General features: G+C 59.6%; 2 protein-coding genes across 5 annotated transcripts in view; both read left to right on the top strand.

Annotated features, from left to right (window-relative positions):
• The window catches only part of SCN4A (sodium voltage-gated channel alpha subunit 4), a 67,805-nt gene extending 56,836 nt beyond the window's left edge, over nt 1–10,969 (top strand). For all 3 annotated transcript variants that reach the window (XM_088829221.1, XM_055408205.2, XM_055408206.2), the window contains exons 16-25: nt 695–827; nt 1,463–1,617; nt 2,132–2,305; nt 2,419–2,541; nt 3,972–4,250; nt 4,537–4,590; nt 4,793–4,930; nt 5,459–5,563; nt 6,199–6,469; nt 7,751–10,969. In XM_088829221.1, the coding sequence (XP_088685347.1) occupies nt 695–827; nt 1,463–1,617; nt 2,132–2,305; nt 2,419–2,541; nt 3,972–4,250; nt 4,537–4,590; nt 4,793–4,930; nt 5,459–5,563; nt 6,199–6,469; nt 7,751–8,976 (2,658 nt within the window). In that variant the 3' untranslated portion in view covers nt 8,977–10,969. The remainder of the gene's footprint in view (nt 1–694; nt 828–1,462; nt 1,618–2,131; nt 2,306–2,418; nt 2,542–3,971; nt 4,251–4,536; nt 4,591–4,792; nt 4,931–5,458; nt 5,564–6,198; nt 6,470–7,750) is intronic.
• Nucleotides 10,970–15,465: 4,496 nt separating this feature from the next.
• On the top strand, nt 15,466–19,027 carry CD79B (CD79b molecule). Of its 2 annotated transcripts, none has more exons than XM_055397759.2 (6): nt 15,466–15,620; nt 16,261–16,314; nt 17,290–17,601; nt 17,852–17,970; nt 18,216–18,257; nt 18,382–19,027. In XM_055397759.2, exons 1-6 carry the CDS (start codon nt 15,554–15,556, stop codon nt 18,478–18,480), a joined length of 693 nt encoding a protein of 230 aa, XP_055253734.1. In that variant the 5' UTR covers nt 15,466–15,553; the 3' UTR covers nt 18,481–19,027. The 2 variants fall into 2 exon arrangements, with proteins under 2 accessions (XP_055253734.1, XP_055253743.1); XM_055397768.2 differs by having other exon boundaries at nt 15,471–15,620; nt 16,264–16,314.
• Nucleotides 19,028–20,048: the final 1,021 nt, after the last annotated feature.

Raw genomic sequence — 20,048 nt, 5'->3', positions numbered from 1 at the left:
GGGGTGGAGAAGGGCCGGACAGCAGCCGGGCCAAGGCACTGGGGACTCTGAAGGGGGCAGGCATGGCTCCTGAGGGGCAGTGCAGGGTGGGGGGCACAGGCAGGGCCAGTGGCTCAGCGGGCATCCTGCTCGACCTAATGCCCCGTGCCTCAGTTTCCCTTTCTGTCAACTGGGCACCAGGCCCTCCCTTTCTGGCCACCACTGTGACAGCTGACCCTGCCACCACCCTGCAACCCTCTCCATTTTCCTTTTCAGGGGCCTCACCCCAGTCATAAAGGGGGTCCCTTGAGGAGTGGAGGCTGGGCCAGGAGGAGGTGAGGGAGGTCTGGCCAGGCTGGAGTACCAGTCCCCCCACCCCACCCTTTCTGGATTTCTCCATCCTTCCTGGATTCCTTAGTCGAACAGAGCATAGGAAGGTTCAGACCTTGCTCCATCCTGACCCCTTCTCTCCCTAGCCAGCATCTCTATCCCTCTTCAAATCCAAGTGCCCCAAGGACAGGGCCAAGGCCTGTGTTCTTCTGCATACACCCCAGTGCTGGCTCCACAGTCCAGGGCTGTGAATGAATGAGTCTGCTCCACCCTACCCCACTTCCCTTCTCCCTTCTGGGCCCTCCCCTCGGGGCTCCCATCTGGACCCCCTCTGCCCCACATGGTGGGAGGACCCAGGGGTCACATGACCCTGTGGCCTCCGCAGAAACCGCTGCAACCCCTGGACGGGAACTCCTCCGTCTGTAGCACTGCCGACTACAAGCCCCCCGAGGACGACCCTGAGGAACTGGCCGAGGAGAACCCCGATGGGGAGCAGCCTGAGGAGTGCTTCACTGAGGGTGAGGGCCAGCCCGCCAGGGTGTCTCCCCCAGCCCGGCAGACCCCGGAAGGGGCAGGCCAGGCCGGGGCCCGAGGCGAGCCTCAGCCTTAGCTCACCATCTCCTTGGGGACGGCTTGGGGACAGGCGAGTCACCAAAAGCGGGCAGGGCTCTCTTCCTCCGATGGTTCCCTGCCCTTCCGCACCCTGGAGAATGCAACCCCAGGAAGAGGTGTCAGAGGAGAGGCCTCTGAGCCCGCGCCCCCTCTGACCCCTGCCGTGTGTGCCGTGGGCGACAGTGCCAGCAGAATCCCCGTAGAGTACGGCAAGCACGAAGCGGGCGCTCAGCACTGGCTTCTCTAAGACTGTCCTCCCCAGCTTCATCTTCCAGAGAGAGGCCTGCCTGACCCTTCCGGAACATTCTTTGCCTAGAGAGTTTGGGCTGTGCAGAGTGAAGGCTACCTGGGGGACATGGGGGAGGATGGGGACCGCTGACAGCCATGGAAACTGCGTGGGTAGCCCGCACCCCTCTTCTCTGGCGTGTCTCTGCGTGCAGTCCGGGTGGGGAGGGCACATCCTGGGAAGAGAGGTGGAATCGGGCTGACCATGCTCCTCAGGCAGCCCGTGACGGGTGCCCCTGCCACCCTCCCTCCCCAGCCTGCGTGCAGCGCTTTCCCTTCCTCTACGTGGACATCTCCCAGGGTCGAGGGAAGAAGTGGTGGACCCTCCGCAGGGCCTGCTTCAAGATCGTCGAGCACAACTGGTTCGAGACCTTCATTGTCTTCATGATCCTGCTCAGCAGTGGGGCCTTGGTAGGCACCGCCCTGGGGGCTGGGCACAGGCAGGGGCAGGGGCCAGGCCGGAAGCAGGCCGTCCCAGGGCTCCCTCCTTTCCACACCATGGGAAGGACACTTGCTGGACAGGCCCGAACCCAGAGAGCCCTAAAGAACTCACCAGTGCTTCCAGGCTGTGTGCAGACTGTGCTCATTTTCACAAAGAGGCAGATAGGCTCTGACCTCGTGTGCCTCCCTGGCTGACAGGTCCTGACCAGGGAGCAGGTGGGAAGGGAATGTGGAGTTAGGGGGGCCAGCTTGTGTCACAGTGAACCCCCCAGCAGGTTAGTGAGCATTCCTATCATTAGGTCTGGGGAAGGGGAGCTGAGGGGCTTCCCCCCACCAGGAACTCCCCCGCTCACCCCCATGATGGGCACGGGGAGTCTGCCCCCCCCCCGACCCCAGTGCCAGACCCCTGGGAACCGGCAGCCATAGGGACGTGGCTGCTGCCCCAGCCTCTGGGCCCTGGCCACCCACCTGCTGGTACCCCCAGGCCTTCGAGGATATCTACATTGAGCAGCGGCGAGTCATCCGCACCATCCTGGAATACGCCGACAAGGTCTTCACCTACATCTTCATCCTGGAGATGCTGCTCAAGTGGGTGGCCTACGGCTTCAAGGTGTACTTCACCAATGCCTGGTGCTGGCTCGACTTCCTCATCGTGGACGTGAGTCCGCCCCACTCCCACCTGGCCACACCACCAGCTCCAGAGCCAGATCTGGAGGCCCTCCTCCGGGTCAAGGCCCCGCGCTCCCTGACCACCCACGCTCCCGTTCGCAGGTCTCCATCATCAGCCTGGTGGCCAACTGGCTGGGCTACTCGGAGCTGGGACCCATCAAATCCCTGCGGACGCTGCGGGCCCTGCGCCCCCTGAGGGCACTGTCTCGATTCGAGGGCATGAGGGTGGGTGTCAAGGGGGACTGTGAGTAGAGCTAAGAATTGGGGGAGCAGCCACGGCTTGGAAGGGGGCAGGGGGCGTGTCTGTACTCTGGCCACCACTGGGATTCCAGGTTTGGGGGGCCCCCAGGCAACTGATGGCAAAAGGAGAAGAGGGTGGCAGAGGATGAGATGGTTAGATAGCATCACTGACTCAATGGACATGAATCTGAGCAAACTCCAGGAGGTGGCGGAGGACAGACGAGCCTGGCGGGCTACCGTCCATCAGGTTGCAAAGAGTCGGACACGACTGAACAACATCAACAAAAGGCACCGCCACCCCAGCCCAGGTGCCGGTTCCTGCCCTCAGCCCCCTCCTTCACTCCTCTCTGCCACCACTAGGGGGCAGCAGAGGCTGCAGCCGCTCCCAGGAGGGGCCTGAGGGCACCCAGGCAGGAGGAGAGAAGGAAAGGTCTGTGGGTTTATAGGTGACTCTCCCCAGCCTCAGACTGGGGCCCCCCAGGGCTCCGAGCCTGCCCATCCTTCCCTCAGGCCCTTGAGGGCGGAAATGACAGGTAAATACAGAGTTCGGGCAAGACCAAGGGGACTTCCCCGGCCAGGGGTGGAAGTAGGGGTTCTGTTAAGAACAAGGCTTACTCTGGGGGGAACAGACTTGCATGAAGCAGATGGTTGCGGGTCAGCAGGGCACTCAGCCTGGGGTCTCCCATACAAGAGCCCGGCCCAGCCAGGGACCCCTCCCCACTGACGGAAAATGACCTGGCCATGGCCGCACAGCTGGTTGGTGCCCCAGGCAGGAATAGAATTGCCCTGGCCATCACCGGGCTTACACCACTCACTTTGTCTGGAGGTCAGGAAACTACTTCTCCTTGAAAACAGATACATTCTCAGATTCAGCTCAGCCGGAAACAATGAGGTTGGCCTTTGTGGCCAGGGCTGGCTGGGCACAGAGCTCCAGTCCCCAAGGTTCCTGCTGCTTCAAAGGCCCCGTTCTTTTCTGGGTCTTTGTCTCTAATCCTGTGAGCAGACGAGCCAGGGGGCCAGGTCACGGGGACTGAGTTTCCTATGGGGGCCGAGGAAAGAGTGTTTGTCTCCTGCCTGGTGACCCGTGGCCGGGCTGCTTCCAGAGAAGCCCAGCTCCCCACCCTGGGCTGTTGGCTCCAGCGAAGCAGAGAGCCCACTTCAGCCACCAGGCCGGCAACCCCCTACCCCTGCTCCCTGCTCCCACCATCCCCCACCCCCACAAAAAGCCCAGTAGACTTCTCCTGCAGGCCTGGTTCATTCAGATCAACCATCCTCCAGGAAACCTTCCCTGCCTGGTCCCCTGGTTGGTGTGGGTGGGGAGCTCTCTCCTAGAGGAGACTGGGTGATGCCCCCTACCCTGCTGCCTGGGAGAGGATCTGGCAGTGACTCCCTCCTCCCCACCCCCGGCCCCCCAGGTGGTGGTGAATGCCCTCCTGGGAGCCATCCCCTCCATCATGAACGTGCTGCTCGTCTGCCTCATCTTCTGGCTCATCTTCAGCATCATGGGCGTCAACCTATTTGCCGGCAAGTTCTACTACTGCATCAACACCACCACCTCCGAGAGGTTCGACATCTCCGAGGTCAACAACAAGTCCGAGTGTGAGAGCCTGATGCACACGGGCCAGGTCCGCTGGCTCAACGTCAAGGTCAACTACGACAACGTGGGTCTGGGCTACCTCTCACTCTTGCAGGTGGTGAGTGTGACGTGCAGTCCCTGCATGGGGCGGGGGTGGAGATGCCCCTGGGATCTCACTGGAGCTGAGCCCACGGCCACTCCTCGTTAGGGAACCTCCCACCTGCTTGCAGGGCTGGAGGACCCAGAGGTCGTGTCCATACCTGTCTGTATTTTGATGGTCTGTATTTGATGCCTGCCCAGTGGGACTCGGAGCAGGCAGCTTCTGGGGTGGGCAGGGAGGGAAACTCATGGATGGTGGGAGCAGGGAGCAGCCTCTCCCCTCACACCCAACCACACTCTCGCAGGCCACCTTCAAGGGCTGGATGGACATCATGTATGCTGCCGTGGACTCCCGGGAGGTGAGTGGGGGTCCCCGAGATGTGGCTGGTGAGTGAGCCAGGAGAGAGGACTCAGATCCATCCCCACTGCATGCCGCCTCCTCGGGAACCCCTGAGAACCCACCGCCTACAGGGGTGGATGGGCCCACAGAGGGACAGGGAGCAGGCAGCGTGTGCCCCCAGCCCACCCCTCACCCCCGCCCCTGTCCTGTGACCGCTGCAGAAGGAAGAGCAGCCGCAGTACGAGGTGAACCTCTACATGTACCTCTATTTCGTCATCTTCATCATCTTCGGCTCCTTCTTCACCCTCAACCTCTTCATTGGCGTCATCATTGACAACTTCAACCAGCAGAAGAAGAAGATGAGTATCTAGCCCGCCTTCCCCCCGGGTCCTCCCCTCTCTGGGCTCCCTCCTCCCACCCCCTTTGTATGTTCCACTCCTTCCTTCCTATGTTCATCCACGCTGTCTGCACACCTGATTGAGGCAGAGCCTGGGTTCTGATCCCACCTGGTGACCTTGAACTAGTGACAGGGCCAGTGTGAACCTTGGTTTCCTTCTGTATAAAATGAGGCTTATGCTGCCTGCTTTGCTGGTTCATTCTGAGGACCCAGTGAAATACTGATGGAAGGTGGCCCAAAATGGGCCGTGAGGGCTGCGCTGGCCCCTTCCCTCTGTCTGTCACCCACCCCCCTTCTCTGGACCCCTCCGTCCCCCTTGCCTGCCTCCTTCAACCCCCATCTCTGGCCCTCCAGGCAGGTCTCCTTCCCTCTTCCCACCTGGCCCCCCTGCTGGGATGGGGGAGGGCTTGACAGATGATGTCTGAGGTAGGGAAGTCCTGGAAGCTGAGAAGGGGGACTCTCCAACCTTACGGGCCCCATCCCATTGTACTTTGGAGGGAAAGACATCTTCATGACAGAGGAACAGAAGAAATACTATAACGCCATGAAGAAGCTTGGCTCCAAGAAGCCTCAGAAGCCAATTCCCCGGCCCCAGGTACCAGCCCTCTGGGCCCCTCCCCCTGCAGCCCATATGAGGCTCCTGCCCAAGGGGGCCCTGTGCGGGGGATGCAAAAGGCAGCCTGCTGTCTGCCCACCAGGTTGTGTCCCTGGCATGAGGCTGGGGCCTCCTGCAGGAAGGTTGGGCCCACCTGCTGGGAGGGGCGCCTCCCTGCAACGACACACTTCATGTACAGGCAGCAGCGGCCTGATAACTCCAGTCACTGGCTTCCCCCTTGCCCAACCCTGCACAGCACCCCCGGTGTCCATTCAGCTCCTTAGCTGGTGGAGAGGGGAGGAAGAGGATGTCCAGACAGCTCCTCCAGTGAGCAACCACTTCAGGAGAAGGATGAGGGGTTGCTGAGGGCCCTTAATTCGGGAGGAAGTTCCCAGAGAGAGGAAGGAGGCCCACAGACCCCACAGAATGGCCCATTTCCTTGGGTCTGCCCGCCTCCCGCGGCCCTGGCCGACTCTGCCACAGGCCCTAATGCCTTCTTCCTCTCCCCCTCTCTCTCCCCGTCCCCATACTCTTGTGTCGTGTCCTCTCGCATCTCCTGCCGGTCCTCGTCCTGCCCTGACCACTGCCCCCTACACCCGCCCGCCTGCCTCCCCACGCTCCCACCCCTGCTGCAGAACAAGATCCAAGGCATGGTGTATGACCTGGTGACAAAGCAGGCATTTGACATTACGATCATGATCCTCATTTGCCTCAACATGGTCACCATGATGGTGGAGACGGACGACCAGAGCCAGCTCAAGGTGGACATCCTGTACAACATCAACATGGTCTTCATTATCATCTTCACGGGCGAGTGTGTGCTCAAGATGCTGGCCCTGCGCCAGTACTACTTCACTGTCGGCTGGAATATCTTCGACTTCGTGGTTGTCATCCTGTCCATTGTGGGTGAGCAGGGCCAGGCTGGGCTGAGTCACTCGGGAAGGCCTGGGTCCCCCTCCTCGTGTCTGCGTGCATACCTGCTCGTGCACGTGGTATGCTTTTACACACACACAGACACACGTGCGTTTGCACCCGGTGTCTACACTAAGTGCACAGAAGCACAGATGGTGGGTTCCCAGGCAGCGTGTTACCTGTGCACACACGACTACAGCTCCAGAAGCATTCACCTGATCTGAAGATGCTCGTTCAGGTGCCCAAGTGCTTCGGGAAAGACATAAGAAGATGGTTCCAGGCCTTCCCTGGTGGCCCTGTGCCTAAGGCTCTGCACTCCTGATGCAGGGGCCCTAGGTTCAATCCCTGGTCAGGGAACTAGATCCCACATGCCACAACTAAAGATCCCACATGTCACAACTAAGACCCATCTCAGCCAAATAAATAAACTTTAAAAAAAGAAGAAGATGGTTCTAGGAGCCTTACACAGAGGAGAGGTGTGTGTAATTATGACAGGAACTGCTGCTGCTAAGTCACTTCAGTCGTGTCTGACTTTGTGTGACCCCATGGATGGCAGCCCACCAGGCTCCCCCGTCCCTGGGATTCTCCAGGCAAGAACACTAGAGTGGGTTGCCATTTCCTTCTCCAATGCATGAAAGTGAAAAGTGAAAGTAAAGTCGCTCAGTCATGTCCGACTCGTAGCGACCCCATGGACTGCAGCCTACCAGGCTCTTCCGTCCATGGGACTTTCCAGGCAAGAGTACTGGAGTGGGGTGCCATCACCTTCTCCGATGACAGTAAATAGCTATCATTTATCCATCGCTTACAGTTTGCCTGACACTAGGCCATGCACTTCACAGTATTAGCTCAGTAACTGTTCCTAACAAATGTCCTGAGACTGGACTGTTGTCACCTCCGTCTTGCAGATGAGGAAACAGTCACAAACCAGGTAGGCGACATGCCCATCGTCACACACCCAGAGCTGTCCTGCCATCCATGGCATCTGTGAACAGCCTTGGCAATGGGCCTTACCCACCCTCCCATCCACTTTGGCACATCCCACCTCCACCCGGCTGCATCGGGGCAGAGATGGAGCCTGGGGCCGCAAGAGCCCTGGGGGAGTCTAACGGGTCGGGCCACTTGGGCTGTGCACCGAGCGATGAATTTCTACTGCTCCTTCCTGGGGTAGAGGAACCCAGCACTCCATGCCCCGTGGAGCCGTGCCTTCCCCCTGCTCCCCGACCCTGCCGCCCACCCCCAGGGCAGCAGTGCTTCCTCACCGCTTCCTCCCTGCAGGCCTGGCGCTCTCCGACCTGATCCAGAAATACTTCGTGTCACCCACGCTGTTCCGTGTGATCCGCCTGGCACGGATCGGGCGGGTCCTGCGGCTGATCCGCGGGGCCAAGGGCATCCGGACGCTGCTCTTCGCGCTCATGATGTCGCTGCCCGCCCTCTTCAACATCGGCCTCCTCCTCTTCCTGGTCATGTTCATCTACTCCATCTTCGGCATGTCCAACTTCGCCTACGTCAAGAAGGAGTCGGGCATCGACGACATGTTTAACTTCGAGACCTTTGGCAACAGCATCATCTGCCTCTTCGAGATCACCACGTCAGCCGGCTGGGACGGGCTCCTCAACCCCATCCTCAACAGCGGGCCCCCCGACTGTGACCCCAACCTGGAGAACCCGGGCACCAGCATCCGGGGCGACTGCGGCAACCCCTCCATCGGCATCTGCTTCTTCTGCAGCTACATCATCATTTCCTTCCTCATCGTGGTCAACATGTACATCGCCATCATCCTGGAGAACTTCAACGTGGCCACAGAGGAGAGCAGCGAGCCTCTCGGGGAGGACGACTTCGAGATGTTCTACGAGACGTGGGAGAAGTTCGACCCCGACGCCACGCAGTTCATCGACTACAGCCGCCTCTCCGACTTCGTGGACACCCTGCAGGAGCCGCTGAGGATCGCCAAGCCCAACAAGATCAAGCTCATCACGCTGGACCTGCCCATGGTGCCGGGGGACAAGATCCACTGCCTGGACATCCTCTTTGCCCTGACCAAAGAGGTCCTGGGCGACTCCGGGGAGATGGACGCCCTCAAGGAGACCATGGAGGAGAAGTTCATGGCCGCCAACCCCTCCAAGGTCTCCTACGAGCCCATCACCACCACCCTCAAGAGAAAGCACGAGGAAGTGTGCGCCATCAAGATCCAGAGGGCCTACCGCCGGCATCTGCTGCAGCGCTCCGTGAAGCAGGCCTCCTACATGTACCGCCACAACCATGACGGCGGCGGGGACGGGGCCCCCGAGAAGGAGGGGCTGATCGCCGACACCATGAGCAAGATGTATGGCCCTGACAACGGGAACAGCGGTGTGCCGAGCAAAGAGGAGGAGAGGAGCTCCACCGGGGACCCCGGACCTGCCATGGGGCTCAGGCCCATCAGCCCCTCCGACGCACCCCTCCCTCCCGCCCCATCCCTGGAGCAGACGGTGCGCCCAGGGGTCAAAGAGTCTCTCGTCTAGCAGCTGTGGTGAGGTGGCACAGCCCCGAAGCACCCCCTTGGTGCCTGCCACTGAGGGAGCTAGGGCTCTGTGTCCGGGACTGACCCAGCTCCCTGCCGGGGACAGGCTTTGTCCACGCTGGGCTGTCACCCAGGCCGTGGAAAGGGGGAATTGTACCTGAAGTCTCCACTCTGGGCCGAGGCCGCTGCCTCCGCGATATTTACCTTCAGGTTGCTCTCACCTCCTCGTGGGCCCTGCTGCCCTCCTCACAGCCCCAGGGGAGGTTAGAACATCAGAGTCTCTGCTCCCCACTTGGGAGGAGCCGGCCTGTGATGGAGGGATTGGCTGCCCTCCTGCCCCCAGAGTCTTAAAGGCTACTGACCTCTCCGCAGGCAGTGGCTCAGGCCTCCAGCTCCCTCTGGGACAAGGAAGTCTTAACCTCAGTGAGAGCAGACACCTGAGCCCAGGGCCTGCCACCTTGTCCAGCCTCTGGGATGCGGCTCACCCTACCTGCTTGGGAATTCTCAGGAGAAGGAAAACATCCCTGGTTCAGAAATGGCTCCACATACCCAGTGCTGGGGGAGGGGGGCCACTGGACGCTGAGACATTGGGCTGGGTTGTGGCCCCTGAATCCTTTCCCGATTCATCCATTGCCCAGGCCCTCCAGCTCCCTGGCTGGCCCCTGGGAGAAGAGCAGAAGGGAAGATTCCCCTTGGGAGTTATCTTTTCCTAGAAAGCACGATGGAGTGGGTAGCATGGGTTGGATCCCACCAATGTATCGCTACACTGGGGGCTTCCTTGGACTGAGCACCCAGATCTCGGGTGGGGTCGGGGACCCTGGGGCTTGGGAAGAAGATTCCCTCCCTCCCCGGCCCCTGTCTTCCTCCTCCATCAGCACCACTTGGGTTCCTGGCAGCCTCCCCAGCCCCAGGGTCCCCTCCTCACCCCCCGCCACACCCTTCCTCCCCTCCTCAAAGTGATCCTAAGAATGTTCTAGCTGAGCTCACGTTCAAGATTTCAACACTGAGGTGGACACCGCTCACCCGGCTCAGGCCCAAGCTTCCAACATCCAGCCACTGGGAGCTGTGCGGTGCTTCTGTTGGCACCACTGATTTGGGCTCCGGCGAACAGAGGCCGAGCTTGGAGGAGGGGGTGAGACGCCAGCTCGGGGTCACTGGATTTACTCACCTGTGTGTGTGCGTGTGAGTCTGTGAACCACTGTGTCCCATAGAACCTGCCTATGCACTTGTCCATGTGTATATCCCTGTGTGTGTCAGCATGCCCTGGAGTGCTTAACCAGTGGGTATGTATGTGTCTTCTCTGTCGGCCAGTCCGTGGAAGTGTCCCTGTGCTGTGAGTGTGTATGTGAGTGTGAACACATGTGGTAAGCTTTGCACATTGAGCCCCCCACCCCACCCCCGCTGCACTTAGTTCCTCTTCTTTTTCTTCTTGTTTCTCGTGAACAGTTTGATTAAAACTCAGGAAGCAGCAAAACCTCCAAACAACATGTGTGTGTGTGTTTGCTTGTGTGCACGCCCACAGGCCGGAGCCTTCCTTTCTGTCTGCCCCGCTCTGCCCGGGCATTCCTTCCTCTCACCGCGGTGAGGCCACCCTTCTGCCTTCTCTGCTTCTCTTCCTTACCCCCACTGCCCAGCCCCGCTCCCCGGCCCCGCCCGGGTCCTCTCTGGAAGGAGGCCCCTGCTCCTTCCATCGCTTCCTGCAGCAGTTCCAGCTCTTTCTTCAGAAGTCCCTCCAGGGGTCAGCCTCCTCTCTGACCAGCACCGCCCACACCCTTTCCTTCCTCCTCCTCGGGGCCCGGACAAGTGTGGCCCCAGAGCCTCAGCCTCCGTTGGACTGAACTCTCTCCACTGGGCCGGGTGCAGAGCCAGCGTGGCTGAACGGGGTCCGGGCCTCCTCCCCCACGGCCATTGCACCTTGTCCGGGTGGGAACAGGCCCAAGCCAGGCCAGTAGAAGACTCCTTTGTACAGTTCTTATAATAAACCTCCCGGTGCCTCGGACGGGTCCGCTTTTTCCTTCTGTACCTCTGTGTGCGGACGTCGATGGGAGCTGAGGGCAACAAGAAGGGCTGGGGATACTGAAAAGTGGGGAAGCCTTGGGGAGCTGCCAGGAGTTGGGGAGGGCAGGATAAGAAGGGCCCTAGCTCCCTTCTCTGGCTCAGCCTGGCTGTCTCCTGCCCTCTCCGAAAGGAGGCTGGAACCCAGCCTCATAGCTGGTGTCCAAGAGGCCAGATGAGTTCAGGAATCGGTCCCTCACCCCGCCCTCCCCGCTAACAGGCAGCACCACTCTGCCTTTCGCTGCCCACAACAGCACCCAGGAAATAGGTGTTGGGACACATGTGCCCAGACCCTCCTCTCTGGAAGCCCCCATCACTTCTCTGCCTCACGGTATGTGTCCACGGTGTGGCCCTTCCCTTTCCTGAGGCCCAATCCCCCCACCAGGATGCTGCCTCTGACCCCAGAGGACCCAGCATCCCTTGGACCTATGACAAAGAGAAATATTATGTAGTGAGCTCAGGCCACAATCCCATTGAGTGTAATATAAGTTTAGATTTAATTTTGCTTTCTGACAGCCAGGGCTGTATTCCTCTAAACTAGTAAATACTTAGTCCCTTTCAAGATTTCTGTATCCCCTTTTCCTGAGTTGTGAGGTTAGTTACATGGCACCCGTGGAGACTGGGGAGGGGCACCCACAGGCCACCCCAACCTCCCTCAGCCATGTCCTCGAGCCCTTTCCCACCCTGTCTTTGCCTGCGGGGTTGGGGTGCCAGCAGGGTTCTCTGAGCCTCCACGAGGGTGCTGAACCCCTTCTCAGAGGTCGGGAAAGCTCCTTCTCACTTCAAGTTTCTCCAAACCTCGGCTGGGGCTCTCTCTTTCTTCAAGGACAGGAGAGCTTGAGAGGGCCCTGAGCTATGTTTCCCCTGAGCCTTGAATGGTGGAAGAGAAAGGTAAAATCCTGGGTGATACACGTGACTGAGGTTCCTATTCAGAACCATGTCCTTCCCCCGGTTATCAGTGCTACTCACCGCCTCCTGAGGGTGGGCCGTGCTTCCACCTACGTCACCATGCACTTCACATACAAGAGGCCTTCAAGGCTCACGACTGCCCTGCAAAGGACAGGTGGCTCAGTGGTAAAGAATCTACCTGCTAATGCTAGGAGATGCAGGTTTGATCCCTGGGTCAGGAAGATCCCTTTGAGGAGGAAATGACAATCCTTCTCTGGTATTCTCGCCTGGGCAATCCCATGGACAGAGAAGCTTGGCAGATTACAGTCCAGGGGGCCTCAAAGAGTCCAACACAACTAAGCCCCTGAGCACACACAGAGAAGGTTTTATTACAGTTATTTGTGTTTTGGCTAAAGGAGGAAACTTGGTCTCTGAGAGGTTAAGAAGGGGTGCTGCTTAATCGGGGTGCTGTTGGCAGGTGAGGCAGGGAAAATCTTCCCCTCCCACTGCTGTGTCTTTGCTGCCCCTGGCCCAGGAATGCCAGTGGTGTCCACTGGTCATTTGACCATGGCCACAGCCCTGGAGGGCGCTTCTCTTATAGCTTATAGTCAGTAAAGAGTCTGTCTGAAATGCAGGAGACCTAGGTTTGATTCCTGGGTCAGGAAGATCCCCTGGAGAAGGAAATGGCAACCCACTCCAGTATTCTTGCCTGGAGAATCCCATGGCCAGAGGAACATGGCAGGCTATAGTACATGGGGCTGCAAAGAATCAGACACGACTTAGCAGCTAAACCACCATGGCCCTGGAAGGGCTTCCCTGGTAGCTCAGACGGTAAGGAATCCGCCCGCAATACAGGAGAGCTGGGTTTGCGTCAATCCCTCGGCCCTGGAGCACTTCCAGGGCTCTCAGTGTGGGGCAGGACCACGTTTTGTCGAGAACCGCCAGGTAGCTGGGGGAGGCTTCCTGGCTGTGTACTGCAGAGTTTAGGAGTCAAAGCGGCATTCTCCTTTTATATGTTTTCAGACATATGTTCTATGACTTGGCTTGATTTCTGTTTATCTATTTATTTTGGGGTGTGCTGGGTCTTCGTTGCTGTGCCAGGGCTTTCTCTAGTTGTGGCGAGCAGGGGGTACTCCTCGTCACAGGTCACAGGCTTCTCATTGCAGCGGCTCCTCTTGTTGCAGAGCCCGGGCTCTAGGCGTGCACGCTCAGTAGCTACTCAAACCCGCATCCTTCTGAGCCCACCCGCCCTGGTCACAACGGGCCGAGCAGAGTCAGGGAGGAAAGGCTAGGGGAGGGGCAGAGGTCGTTTTTTCCAAACTGAGGCTCTGCCCTCCCCCCATTTCCCGGGGATGCCAGGGGTCCCTGCCCTCTTGCTTTCCTGAACCCTGAGCTCCTTGTCCATTCGCCCTACACCCCCATCTCTTGTTTTGATGTTGTCTTCCTGGAAAGGTGGGGTGGGAGCTGCCAGATGTCGGGGTGTACGGCTCAGGGCAGCCGGGGGCAGAGGCGGAGGTGGGCTTACGAGGCCTCCTGTTCCAGGAAAGAAAAAACGTCACAAGCCTCAGAAGGAGCTCGGTGCTGTTGTCACTGCGGCGGGAACAGCACGGCCCCACCTGCGACAAATAACCCTGCAGACAGTGGGGCCCCCACCCCCTCCTGAAAATAGATCCCTGCCTGGCATGAATGGGAATGAGATCCAAAGGACACATCTGCATTGCTGCCCACAGGAGATGCAGACATGTGTGTATGTTTGGAAGGTACCCACTGCACCCCAACCTCCATGGCCCCACAGAGGCACCCTGGGCCACAGACCAGCTCCCAAACCGCCTCACACCCTACAACTTGGCAGTACACCTATGTTGGCAGCTACGCGCACACACAAACACACACACACACAGGTGCACCCCAACCTGTTTCCACCTTTCTCCCAAATTTGGGGGCCACCAGCCCCAAAGCTAACCAAGTCCTCCATTACCAGGAGGTGCTTAGCTAAAGGAAGAGACCCCTGGATTTCCCCCCCCATTCCTCTGGGGGAGTCTCCAACCACCCCCACCAGCACCAGAGGCCCGTGGTCCCCATGCTGACCTCAGGTGATGTTTATATTCCTGGGCTGTTTGTTCTGCGAACAGAACACCCGACACCTTTTCAGAGAAATGTTTTTCTCTTCGTTTGGAACATCTGGAACCAGCAAGAACATCTGGGACTGCCGGGAACAGCTGTTTCTCGGATGGAACCTGAACTCCCCTGTCCCCACTTCCCACAGCTCCAATCCCAACCCATGCTCCTCTGGTGGGGGGTGGGGGGTGGGGGTGCCACTGTACCAGGTGAGGCCTATGGCCAGGACTGAGGGCCAGCACCCAGACCTCTGCCTTCTTCACCAGCAACCCTGGCCTGGGTAGTGGGTCCATGTCTCCCAGAACTCAGACCTGCCAGCAGCAAAGGCTGTTTGAAAACTAGTGGGTGGTGAAGAGAATGAGATGTGGGCAGAGGACACAGGATTCAGCTTCTTCTTTCCCCTCCTGGGGGGTGAAGGAAGAGACAGAGCAAGGGGCCAAGAGAGAGTAAAGAAGGTGCCATAATACATAGAACTCAAGAACTCAGCTCTGGGGCTGAGGGATGCACGCCTGCCATGGGCAGCTGTGCAAGTTGTGCACTGCACAAGGGCACCTCCCCCTGAGACCTCAAGGGATGAGGGCTGTGTCTGGTCCAGGGGCAGGGCACATAGTTCAGCTTAGACAAGCTCCTAGACTCTGTGGTTCCATCCACCGCTCTGCTGACGGGTGAGAAAAAGCCAGAGAGACTTTCTGTTTCAGAACTTGCAGGCTCCCCCAGACCAGCCTCTTGTCTTCCACTTTAGACCTCTGGAGTTGTGGATAACACTTCTGTGCCCTGAGAGTCCACTGATTGCTAAGTGGTGGGTTTTCCCTAAGCCATCAACACCTAAGTCTACCGTCTTTGGCAGCTCCCAGCAAATTCTCCCAAGTGAGGGAGAAGGGGCCTCTCACCAGGGCCCGGAACCAAATCTTCTCCCAAGTGGTTGCCACTCTTGGCCTGTTCTTGCTCAAGAGCCTCTGTGGCTCCCTTCCTACACAAGGTCAAACCTCCATCAACTGCCAACATGGCCACCTGCACTCCAGTCAAGTGGCTGGGCTCTGGGTCCATAGCTGTCCCCCGAGCACTCCTACCCCATCCTTCCTGGGTTCCCCTCTTACTGAAGGGTGTAAGTTGGTCCGGGGTGGAAGGGCTGTGCCCACATCCATCCACAGGACCCATGTGGATCCAGTTAAGTGCCAGGGACTCTGGACTGCGAGGACGACGGGCCCCAAGACTTGACTTTGGGGGTTGGGATGGGACCTCAGGGACCCCTGCCTTCCAGGGGTGTCCACCGCAGACCCCAGCTGCAGTGCCCGAGCCGGGGTGACCCTTGGGTCTTAGCGGCACAGCTGACAAGAGAGCCTGCCCTCCCCCAGGGTCCCCAGAGAGCTGGTGCCTCCCCTGGGTCCCAATTTGCATGGCAGGAAGGGGCCTGGTGGGGAAGAGGCGGGGAGGAGGCAGACTGCAGCCCAGGCAGTTACACGTTTTCCCCCAGGAGCCTCCGTTGTCACGGGCTTGGGGCTGGAGACAGGGTGAGCATGGCGGGGCCGGCGTGGACTCCCGGGCTCAACAAGTGGCTGGTGCTGGGGCTGCTGCTCCTTTCAGGTACTGCTCGAGGGGCCCAGAGGCCCCCTGGTTTCGCTCTTTCCACTGCTTCTGTCTTCTGCTCTCGTCTCCTCCGCCTTCCGTCTCTCACTTTTGCTGCCTCCTGTCTCCTGACAGTCCTGCGGACTGGGTCTATGGGAATCAGCCAGGCTGAGGGGCTGGTGGGCTCTGGAGTCTGCGGCCCCCAGCCCTTCTCCAGCCCGGAGGGGGTCGGGCTGAGCTGGGGGTGAGGGGCTGGTGGCTCTGACCTCAGAGAAGAGCTAGGCCAGGCCGGGGAGGAAAAAAGGAGAGAGGGCAGTTCACCCCCAGGCGCTGCAGGGCACTGCATGGGGAAGGCAGTGGACAGGCCGCCCCCCACCAGGCCTGCGACAGGCCTGTTCCCCAGACAGCGCCTGGTCTGGAAGGCGGTAGAGCCCTCCAGGCATGACTTCTTCCCTCTCTTCTCATCCAGGAGCCCGCTGAAAGGCCGAGGGCAGAAGCGGGGCTGGGAATCAGATCCTCTGGTGACCCCATCCCGCTCTAGTCTCTCCAGGGCAGGGGTCTTGGAGCTGGTGTCCTGGGGGGAGGAAGTGGGTCTGGGAATGCAGGGGCGGGGCAGCCAACTCTGAGGGACCAGCCCCGCCCACTTCCTCCTACCCAGCAGGTGAGACGGTGCTGGCGGCCAAAACAGAGGACCTGCTTCGGGATCCCAAAGGTCAGCAACTTCCCCTGAACCTTCTGGGAGCAAGTATGTCTGTGTCCAACGCGGGGGTCACTGTCCACGAGCGGCCCCATGGTCAGCCCGGCTCCCTGGCCCCCTTGGGTTCTCCCCACCCATTCCCAGGCCTCTTGAGGGTCTGTCTCCCTCTGTAAGACCTGGCTCTGAAGTTCCTCCAACCCCTACTCCTCCAACATCACCCACGTCAATCCTGAGTCCCAGTGATCAGTGAGGAGGGAATCCCACTGGGGACGCAGGCCTGGGCTGTCTGACTGGGGAGTTGGGCTCAGCCCCAGCAGGAGCCTGCAACCTCGGGGGGCCCTGACAGGCTGCAGGGGCTTAGGGGTTCCTAGGGCACCCCTGACTGGGGACCAAGCAGGAGGGAGGCCTCCTGGGGCAGATGGGTGGTGGGGAGTGTGGCAAGCTGAGAAAGGCATAGGAATAAAAAGAGGAGCAGGACCATGCGGAAGGGGTGACAAGGGAGACGTGGGCAGGGGATTGACGCAGGAGCCTTGATTGCCAGGCTGAGGATTTGCGGGGTCCCCCTGAGGACTGGGAGCTGGTGTGGGCAGTACAGGGCAGGGAGAGGTGAGAGCACCAGGCCAGGTGAAAGGCTGTCCTGGGGGCCCTCTGGCCTCAGAGGGTGAGACCTGCATCAGGCTGCTGTAATGGGCATGGAAAGGCATTGGAAGGTTCCAGGCCCTTCTAAAGGAAAATCAGATGGGGAGAGTGGGCCATTAGGAAGGGGCAGGGTTCGGCGGTTTGGCCTGCGGCTCCTCGCATGGCTCAGCTCTCCTGCACCTCTGCCTCATGACTGTCCCACGCGCTGAGAAGCAAGGACAAGCCAGGAGACCAAGCCAGGGGTCAGCGCTGCCTGGGGCCCTGGTTGTGTGGGGAGGGAGCAGGCCACAGTTGGGCCGGCGGTCCAGAAGGCAAGGAGCAGGATTTTGATCCCAGCCCTGACACCCACAGGAAACACTTGTTCCCGGATCTGGCAGCACCCACGTTTTGTGGCCAAGAAACGGGGCTCCACAGTGGAGATCAGGTGCCACCTGGAGGATATGGGCATCGTGAGCTGGTTCCGGAAGCTGAAGCCGGACTCAGAGCCCAAGATATTTCTCCCGGAGGAGGGCCGCATCCTCCAGATCCGTAACAACTCCGAGGCCATTCTCACCATCATAGGCGTCCAGTTTCAGGACAACGGCATCTACTTCTGCAAGCAGGAGTGCGCCAAGGGGACCCTGAGGACAGAGCACGGCTGTGGCACTGAGCTCCGGGTCATGGGTGTGTGCGGGTCCCGCCCCCCCACCCCCTACCCCCCACCAGCCAGGGAGAGCATGGGGTGCTCCTGGAGACCCGCCAACACACACCCCACCCCAGCCCTCCACCAGTAGGAGGGAGGGTCACACAGTGTGTGATGGCTGTGACCCCAGGCACCTGGGAGAGCTGCGGAGAAGGAGATCCTGAGGGGTCCGGGCCCAAAGTGGGGACACGTCCCACCAAGCCTCACCACGTCCACCCCACCTCCTCCCAGGGTTCAGCACCTTGGCCCAGCTGAAGCGGCGGAACACACTGAAAGATGGCATCATCATGATCCAGACCTTGCTTATCATTCTCTTCATCATCGTGCCCATCTTTCTGCTGCTGGACAAGGTGACCGTGGGGGCCGGCCAGACACCAGCAGGGTCTCCGTCTCCCCAGCCCCAGAGCCCACCCACTGACTCACCCATTCAAACACTCGCTCATTCATCAGCTGTTCTCGCAGAGTGCCCCTCAGCCCTGACCCTTGACCCTTGACCCTTCACTCAAGGCCAATCTCCCTGGCCCTCCCCAGCCTGGCTCAGCAGTGGATGGGGTGGGGGAAGCTAACACTCTGCTCTCCATCCCTCCCCTGCCAGGATGACAGCAAGGCCGGAATGGAGGAAGATCACACCTATGAGGTAAAGGGCAAGGTGGACCCCCCGTACCCCTGGAAGCTCCGAGGGCCGAGGGGGGCAGTCAGAGGCACCATCGGTGTGCGACCAGGGGAGTGTTCAAGGCCTGAGCTCCGTTTCATGTCTCCAGGGCCTGGACATTGACCAGACAGCCACTTATGAAGACATAGTGACTCTGCGGACAGGGGAGGTGAAGTGGTCGGTGGGTGAGCACCCAGGCCAGGAGTGAGGGAGCACCCACGCCGGGAGTGAGGGAGCACCCACGCCGGGAGTGAGGGGTCGGCCCTCCCCACACTCCTGGGCACAGCCCACTGGGCCCTCAGTGACTGCTTCAGAGCCATCCCCCCCTTTTCCCTGGACCCCCGTCAGCCTCCAAAGCGGGCCCACCAGACTCACCTGCCCCTCCAGTCCTTGGTCCCCATGTCTCACCAAAGGGACTGACGCAGAAGGGCTGCAGGGCAGTGATTAGGAGCAAGGGGGTCCTCGGGGACTAGACTGGACCCCGCCTTCCGGGGGTGCTATGTTGGGGGTCCATGCCCTGTGAAGGCCAGGGAAGGCAGAGACTTATCTAGAACCTGCAAGTGGACTCAGAGCAGCCCGGCTTCTCTGGAGAGCCAGGGCAGGGTCACGGCCCACCCCAGGCGGCCGCAGACGGGCCGCGAGAGCTTTGTCCCTTTCCCGTTCTCTCCTGCTCTCTCCCGCCCTCCCCCAGCCCAGGGGGCTGCTGGCCTTGAGCCCTTTCCCCTGTGGAATAAACAGTGTGTCTTGAGAAACTACACACAGGCTTGTGACATCTGTGGTTCTGGGGTGGATAAGGGTATCTGCTTGGGCACAAACGTTTGGGCACCTGCGGGCCTGGGGGCAGGGAGGTCCGGCTCAGCTCATGCCCGGTTCTCTCTGAAGGCCTGGCTGGGATCTGTGGTCATGTCCGCTTTCTTTCCCCGCTCTGACACTAGTGGGACCCCGAACAGCAGAGAAGGTCTGACTGGACTGGTCCTTCTCCTTGGTGGGGATACCCGCGTCGTGCCTCCTCTTCAGCCAACAAGCAGCGCTTGAGTCCTGCTCTCAGGACTCAAGGGTCTTGGCCCTAGAAGAGCTCCCTCCCCCACCCACCCCATTCCTCTTGTCCGTCAAGGTCCTCCACCTACAGGAAGGCTTCCTAAAACACCCCAGCCCTTGCCTGATCCCTGTTTGGACGCCGTCCTCCACAGCTCTGGTATAGCTACAACTTTGTGTTGCCGGTCTTGGCCTCACTCTCCAGTTAAACTAGAAGCTCCCTGAGGGCAGGGCTTCCCCTGCCTCTACTACACACCTCCTTTCCTCCACCACGCCTGGAGATATGTATATATATTTTTTCTTACGAACTTTGATTTTAACTTTTCACAGTCAAAAATTGTTCTTTGTCATCCAATAAATGTATAGGTACGGATATGATTTTGGTCAAACACTAAACTATGAGACGCTGGAGATATATAGATTTTTTTTTTTTTTCATTTGACCCAGAGCTATGCAAGAGAGATTCCTAAATCAAGAGGCCTTGTGGCAGGGAAGCCTGGGGATTCTTAGTCAGGTAACCCCTTCAGACTTTCTGGCTAAAATCAGAGGCAAAACAATCCCCAGTCTGCCTGCTGTGGGAGTGACTGGGAGCAGCTCAGGGCTAGGAGCTGAAGTGCAGTGAACCTCTGTGTGCAGAGCCAGGCTGAGCTCCACTTCCTGTTGACCTTGGGGGGACCATGCCCTGGATTTGCCACTTATGTTCTGGATTCAGGTGGGAGAAACCCCTGCCCTCAGGGAGCT

Source organism: Moschus berezovskii, chromosome 20 (genome assembly GCF_049115385.1).
Source record: "Moschus berezovskii isolate FMDL1 chromosome 20, NW_MosBer_1.0, whole genome shotgun sequence".
Lineage (NCBI taxonomy): Eukaryota > Metazoa > Chordata > Mammalia > Artiodactyla > Moschidae > Moschus > Moschus berezovskii.
The sequence above is the reverse complement of the archived record's forward strand: the minus strand, read 5'-3'. Positions and strand labels throughout refer to the sequence as shown.